This window comes from Pseudorca crassidens, chromosome 19 (assembly GCF_039906515.1).
Source record: "Pseudorca crassidens isolate mPseCra1 chromosome 19, mPseCra1.hap1, whole genome shotgun sequence".
NCBI classification, from domain to species: Eukaryota; Metazoa; Chordata; class Mammalia; order Artiodactyla; family Delphinidae; genus Pseudorca; species Pseudorca crassidens.
The window spans coordinates 55,303,342-55,310,503 of record NC_090314.1 but is presented as its reverse complement, the minus strand read 5'-3'; the positions used below and the strand labels follow the sequence as shown (position 1 = coordinate 55,310,503).

Here is a 7,162-nt window from a genome sequence, read left to right as displayed (position 1 = left end):
CAGCGTACCCCGCGCCGCCCAGCTTCCCATTTCCCAGAAGGCCGCGGGCGTTCCCGACATGCCCCGCGGCGGCCGACAACCGCCGGATTTGAATCGCGGCACCGCTCGGCGGCGGCGGGATGAGTACCCCGTCGTTGCCCCCGGCCTGGCAGCTCTACCTCAAGGACCATCGTGTCTCCACATTTAAGAACTGGCCCTTCTTGGAGGGCTGCGCCTGCACCCCGGAGCGAGTGAGTCCGCGCGGCCTCCCGGAGCCCCCAGGCCCGCCCCGCCCCCAGAGCCCCGCCCCAGGCCCTGAGACGACCCCTCCCGCGGGCCCCGGCCCCTCTGTGGGCCCCCGGGGCGACCCCTCCCGCGCGCTCTGGCCCCTCTGTGGGTTCCCGGGCCCCTGGGGCGACCCCTTCTGCGGGCTCTAGCCCCTCTGTGGCCTCCCGGATCTCGGGGGAACCCCTCCGCTCTGGGGCCTGAGCCGAGCTCTGCTTTGCAGATGGCCGCGGCCGGCTTCATCCACTGTCCAACTGAGAACGAGCCCGACTTGGCTCAGTGTTTCTTCTGCTTCAAGGAGTTGGAAGGCTGGGAGCCAGATGACGACCCTATGTAAGTCCCTCAGGCCAGCCTCGCTGGGCTTCCGGGGTTCCCCAGTTACTTCAGGACCGTTTGGGGTTTTTTTTGTTTTGTTTTTTTACATCTTTATTGGAGTATAATTGCTTTACAATGGTGTGTTAGTTTCTGCTTTATAACAAAGTGAATCAGTTATACATATACATATGTTCCCATATCTCTTCCCTCTTGCGTCTCCCTTCCTCCCACCCTCCCTATCCCACCCCTCCAGGCGGTCACAAAGCACCGAGCTGATCTCCCTGTGCTATGCGGCTGCTTCCCACTAGCTATCTACCTTACGTTTGGTAGTGTATATATGTCCATAGGACCGTTTGTTTTGAGTTGGGCTCCCCCCAAAACATCTGAATTTCGAAGTATTATTGAAGGACCTGCGGCTTTCCAGCCTCGTTTGTGCCCTAAACAGCTGCTGTAAAGGATGAGTCTCTGCTGGCACCTTGGTGATGCTTTCAACCTAATCAAATCTGATTTGGCCGAACGTCCTCCTGGGTGGAGTGTTGAAGAAAGGCTCATTCTTGTAGGTGCTTGATACCTTTCCGGGTAGACAGAATACTGGAGCAGATCCTGTTGTGACCTAGGGATGTCCAGGTGCCTTTCTTGTTTCAGAGGTTTTAAATCTGAAGCTTTTTTTTAAATAAATTTATTTGTTTTTGGCTGCGTTGGGTCTTCGTTGCTGCACGCGGGCTTTCTCTAGTTTCGTCAAGCGGTGGCTACTCTGTTGCGGTGAGGGCTTCTCATTGCGGCGGCTTCTCTTGTTGCAGAGCACGGGCTTTAGGCGCACGGGCTTCTGTAGTTGTGGCACACGGGCTCAGTAGTTGTGGCATGCGGGCTCAGTAGTTGTGGCACGTGGGCCTCAGTAGTTGTGGCACGTGGACCTCAGTAGTTGTGGCTCACGGGCTCTAGCACGCAGGCTCAGTAGTTGTGCGACACGGGCTTAGTTGTTCCGCGGTATGTGGGATCTTCCGGGACCAGGGCTCAAATCCATGTCCTCTGCACTGGCAGGCGGATTCTTAACCACTGCGCCACCAGGGAATCCCTGAAGCTTTATTGAACTATAATTCATACAGCACAAAAACCACGCCTTAAAATAGTACACTCAGTTTTGGTTTAGATTTTGTTCTTTAGGGCATCTAGTTTTTTTTTTATTGTGTGCATATATTCATACAGACAACAATATTCCCGTAATGTAATGCCACATTTTCCCCGCACCGTTTTTTCTCCTGTCAGAATCAATTGCTTCCACGGCTTGAACTTTTTTTCCCCTGTAGAGAATCACCGGAGTTTTTTCTCTTCTTGGCAAGAAGAGTGTTGCTGTTTTCCCTAATGTGTTTGCTCTCATGACCCAGTATTGACTGGGATGATATGGTGATCATACCAGGTATCACTGGGGAAATACTGGTTGTATTCTTGGGAGTGAATTTCCAAGTGCTATAATATTTTCAGATTATAGTTACTATTGGCTGTCCTTTTGGAATTTGCGTGGCTGGGTGTTCCTTCCAGCCTGTTCTGGTTTTTGTTTTGGTTTTTTTTTGGCTGTGCCGCGCGGCTTGCGGGATCTTAGTTCCCCAACCAGGGGTTGAACCTGGGCCCTCAGCAGTGAAAGTGTGGAGTCCTAACCACTGGAGCACCAGGGAACTCCCCAGACTGTTCTCGTTATAGTGCTATCCGCTAGCAGGGATAATTCCGAATGCACAGAATGATGGTATGAGGCAGAGGAATTCACTGGAGAAACTGGGTCAGTGGTGCCCTTTTTCCAAACCAACAGATTATGTAATAATTCGAGTGAAATGAGACAACTGCAAATGGTTCCTGGAGGATTTTAAGGGCTTTGACATGTGATACCTTTGGATTTATACTCTAACACTTTTCCTACTAATTGCTAAAGGACTCCAGGTAGACTACATCAGCCACAGGATATGGGTGGGGCTGGGGGGAGTCCACAGAGCAAGAAGGTGCTGAGACAAGTTGTGTGGGAATGTGGGTCCTGCCCCTGGTTCCGTCCACTTCAGACTTCACACTCTGCTCCTGAAGCAGAGCAGTGTGTGTCTGTGAGGTGGGGAGGGGCCTGGTGGTAACAAACTGTTGCCTTTCTCCCTTTACCTGAATTTTCTCTGTTGACGTGCTCATGTGTTGCTTTTTCTAGAGAAGAACATAAAAAGCATTCATCTGGTTGTGCTTTCCTTTCTGTCAAGAAGCAGTTTGAAGAATTAACCCTCAGCGAATTTTTAAAACTGGATAAAGAAAGAGCCAAGAACAAAATTGTATGTATTACTGGGAATAAGAAGCAAGCACAAATCCTGTTCGGCATCTTTAGTGCTAAACTCCCTAGCCCGCCACAAGCACTGCATAGACGCCTTTCCTCAGTAAGCACCTTCTGAGCCCCTCTGATGTGTGTGCGTGTGGATATAAAAGGGTAGAAAAGCATCTGTCCTGGAGTGTGGCCTTGGGGTTGTGCAGAGAGAAAAACGGATCCCCTGAGTAGAGGTGTCCTCAGTGTGCGGTTACCTCTGGTGGTGGGACATGTGATGGCTAGGCTGGCATTTCTGCCTTTAGTGACAACTGAGATGGTAGGTCATTTATACGGGGTGTGTTCATGTGTTAGCAGTGGTGGAAACAGAGGGTTTGGGGACACAGAGTAGACAGCATATTGGGAAAGGGGCATTATGTGTGTTGGGAGAAAGAAGCACCAGTCCTACTGGACCTTGAAGGGATTTCTGCAGGCGAACTTAGGCTCTTGCACTGGGTTATTGGAAGAGTGAAACAGTGAGTCCACAAAGAGGCAGCTCCCAAGCAGCCCGGGCTGTAGAGAATTAAGGTTGCCAGAGAAAACCAGGACTCCCAGTTAAGTCTGAATTTCAGGTACACAAGGAGTAATTTTTTTAGTATATCTCACATTTTGTATGGCTGTTTACTAAAAAATTACTCGTTTATATGATGTTCAAATTTAACTGAGCAGGCTCTATCTTTATGTGCTAAATCTGGCAGCTCTACAGAGAGTAAATATTCAGGTATTTAATCTATTTTTAGCAAAGCCCTGGGCAGGGAGTCCAGATGTACCAGTTGTCTCTGCCACTCACAGACATTGTGAGTTTAGGCCAGTCTTGGTCGTAGTTTCCTTGCTGTAAAATGGAGGATAGACTTCTGTGGTTTCTCAGGTCCTTTTCAGCTTGAAAATCGTATTCCTTTTTAGAGATCAATAGAAATAATTCTGTGTAATATGGTACCTTTTAAATGCTAAGGACAAAATTGAAAATTTTTTCAGGAAGTGAGAAGAAATCAGTGGTCAGTAAAGCGGTGTATTCGATGGAGGTCTTGGGAACTGCAGTGCTGGAATTGGGAAGGGGGCTAGGGAGGGCCTTCGAGATTAGGGGTCAGCTCACTTTCTGTGAAGTGCCGCAGATGGTAAGTGTGTAGCCTTCCTGGGCCACAGAGTTTCTGTTAGAGATTATTCTTTCTTTGTTTTTTTCCACAAGTGTTTAAAAATGTAAAAAGCATTCTTAGCCATTGGGTTAAGAACGGGCCATGGGCTGGATGGATGTGTCCCACAGGGCGTAGTTTGCCACTCCTGTTCTAGGTAAAAGACAAGCTTTGTGTACTTCAGGAACAGTTGTGAGAAAGCTGTGAGAAGTCCCCCAGATCATTTTAAAATGTATATATTTGGGGGAAATTCCCTGACAGTCCAGTGGTTAGGACTCCGTGCTTTCACTGCCGAGGGCACAGGTTCGATCCCGGGTCGGGGAACTAAGATCCTGCAAGCCATGAGGCGCAGCTGGAAAAAAGAAAGAAAAGGAGATCAAAGAAAATTTAGAATTCAGTCCTTCAGTGGCACTAGCAGCATTTTATCTGCTCATTAGCGACATGTGGCCGGTGACTACTGGACCGTGCAGACAATTGAACATTTTCATCATTGCAAAAAATTCTGTTGGACAGGGCTGCTCTAGAGTGACACCCAATTTTGAGGTTTGTTGCAAATAATTTATCACTGATATAAAAATTCAGGTCCCCTTGTGTCCCTAGGCACATTTGCATGTGAATGGATGTGGACAGTAAGGTTTGGGGTCAGAGTGCAGGGAGTGGGCATAACCAGAGGCCTGTCTGCTTCCTGCTAGAGCTCCTGGATGGCCCCTCTAGGGTACATCGCTCCTGGAGGTGGGATGGCGTGCGGACCTCGACTGTACCGTGGGGTGGAAATAAGTTGGGAGCTGAACTTTTAAACCATTTATTAAGTCAGTTATGGGATTGCAGCACACAGCTGTAAGGCAAACGTTTATCCAGGTGAGATAATTATATGTTGCAGTTTACAAATACTGAAAACGAGGAACAAGTGTTGTTTGTCGTGATGCTGTGAATTTCTGAGACCCTGCATTTAATTGAGATGCTGCTGGTCAGTTTGACAGGACCACTGGTCAGGCAGCCACCTGGGCCTGACGCTGGGCACGTGTGCGGCTGAGGTAGAGCCGGGGCTCAGGATCTGACCCTGGAGTGCACCACGTGCTCTCTGCTCCTGCTACTGCATCGCTGCCACCTTCTTTTGAAAAGAAGTTACCTCTGTTGTTTTTCTTATTAGAAAACATTTAACCCAATAAAAGTCTATTGTTTGTTTTTTAATGTGGCAGAGAAATCAGGAGAGTGAAAATTAGGGAGGAGGTTTCTGGATTTGTTGATGTGATTGTCATTTGTCCTCCTGGAGAGAGCACTTAGCAGAATGAAAGGTTGGAAGCCAGATTTAGAGAGCTGCTGCAGGTGGAAGGTTTCTCTGTTTGAGGAGCACGCTGATGCTTGACGGCGTCTGTTTAAGTGAACAAGAAGAGGGCTCCGGACTTTCTGTGGGAGCTTCAGAAGCAATGTAGGGTAGTGGGGAAGAGCAGGGCTCTGCCACAGACTAGCTGGTACCCCTGAGCTGGCTGCTGCTGTGGACCTCGGTGTCCTCATCTGTGTAATGGGGATAAAGGTGGCACCTACCTCATGGGGACATGGAGCAGTGAGTGAGTTAGGGTGTGTGGAGCAGGTAGAATGGTGCTTGGTACAAGCAAAGCGGTCCATCAGTGTTTTCTGTTATAATTATTGTGGGACAGCTCAAATTAGAGCTAGTTGAGGGGAATTCCCCAGCGGTTCAGTGGTCAGGACTCGGCGCTTTCACTGTTGGGGCCTCGGTTTGATCCCTGATCGGAGAACTGAGATCCCACAAGCTGAGCGGCATGGCCGATAAAAAAGAGAGAGAGAGAGAGAGGCAGATGAGGTGAATGAGGACATTTACCCCATATAGCTGGGCATCTCTATTCGAGCATGCCTAGAGCTTCAGTTTCATGTGTCTATTCTTTATTTCCAGGCAAAGGAAACCAACAATAAACAGAAAGAATTTGAAGAAACTGCAAAGAAAGTCCGCTGTGCCATTGAGCAGCTAGCTGCCTCGGAGTGACGCCATCCCCACCGTCACTGCCCCACAGGACACAAACACATCCTTTCCAAGGCACAGCCCTCAGCATTACCAGCTTTCCTCTGGGGCCTCTTAACTGTGCCTTAGGAAAGGAGAACATCAACACTTTGAAATTAGAATATTTACCTGTATTTTTGGGTTTTTCCTTGAAGGCGGTGCCAGGGGCTATTTCTGTTGTACGGCTGGTGCTAAGTACAGTGACGGATTCTCTTTTTTCTCTTTGGTAGTTTTTGCTTTATTGATTCCTGGACTTAGGGTGAGGGGAGAAGTTTGTCCATGTGGGTAGAGCCCTTTTACAGTGACCTGTCTGGGCTTCACACTGACGACTGGCTGTCCAGCTGAGATGCGATGTGTGAATGTGATCATTGGTCCATTGTGACTGGACAAACAGGATTAAGAATGCCATTTTAAATTTCATTTGCGTAATAATCTCCATTTATTGTGTGCACTTCTCATGTTCCAGGTGCTCTGTATTATCTCACGTTGACGGCTGCAGGTCCTGTGACTATACCTTTTTACCGCATCAGGTCTGTGGTGTCTCAGCAGCTCCCTTCCTCCCAGGTGGATTGTACAAACCCATCCCTGCCACGCCTCTGAAGGTGCCCTGTGTGTGAGGTGTTCCTCGCCATCCCATCTTGTGATTTGCAGGTTTACAAGGGGGAGCTATGGGATTAGACCCTAGACTCTGCCTCTGGACTTGATCTGTGTAAGAGCCCTTTCCATGACTGTAGCGTGAGCGGCTGGGGGGTGGAGGGGATGCAGAAGGACTGATGTCTTGAGAGTAGAGCTGCCCTCTTGCTTTTGAGGTCAGCTGAAGATACTTCTTCACCTCCAGTGGCACATGGAAAGTTTGCAACATTTCTCTATAGTGGACGAGGAGAAGGTTGTCCTTTGTGCCAGACAAGGAACTTTCCAGAAGCCTGGCTCACTGCTTCTTCCTCTTTAGTTAGCAGGGCACACAGAGGGGCTTCTTCCTGGGAAGTTTTGCTCTGGACCAGCTGTCATCCATGGACACAGCAGGCAGGGGTGGGACGAAAAATCCAAGGAAGGAGTTCCTGTTCTTAATATTTCTAATACTCTTCGAATAGCTGCTTCCCATTAATGATG

At 48.9% G+C, this 7,162-nt stretch overlaps 1 protein-coding gene across 1 annotated transcript; it reads left to right on the top strand.

Annotated features, from left to right (window-relative positions):
• The first annotated feature begins 9 nt into the window (after positions 1 to 9).
• BIRC5 (baculoviral IAP repeat containing 5) lies at positions 10 to 6,472 on the top strand. Its single transcript, XM_067717183.1, has 4 exons — positions 10 to 230; positions 488 to 597; positions 2,762 to 2,879; positions 5,948 to 6,472. Exons 1-4 carry the CDS (start codon positions 120 to 122, stop codon positions 6,035 to 6,037), a joined length of 429 nt encoding a protein of 142 aa, XP_067573284.1. The 5' UTR covers positions 10 to 119; the 3' UTR covers positions 6,038 to 6,472.
• The last annotated feature ends 690 nt before the right edge of the window (positions 6,473 to 7,162 follow it).

What these genes read in the sequence shown, in the direction of transcription:
- BIRC5 (XM_067717183.1), top strand. Translation starts at nt 120, where the DNA reads ATGAGTACCCCGTCGTTGCCCCCGGCCTGGCAGCTCTACCTCAAGGAC. An exon ending in GAGCCAGATGACGACCCTAT is followed by an intron (nt 598 to 2,761) that starts GTAAGTCCCTCA and finishes TGCTTTTTCTAG; the next exon opens with AGAAGAACATAAAAAGCATT. An exon ending in AAAGAGCCAAGAACAAAATT is followed by an intron (nt 2,880 to 5,947) that starts GTATGTATTACT and finishes CTTTATTTCCAG; the next exon opens with GCAAAGGAAACCAACAATAA.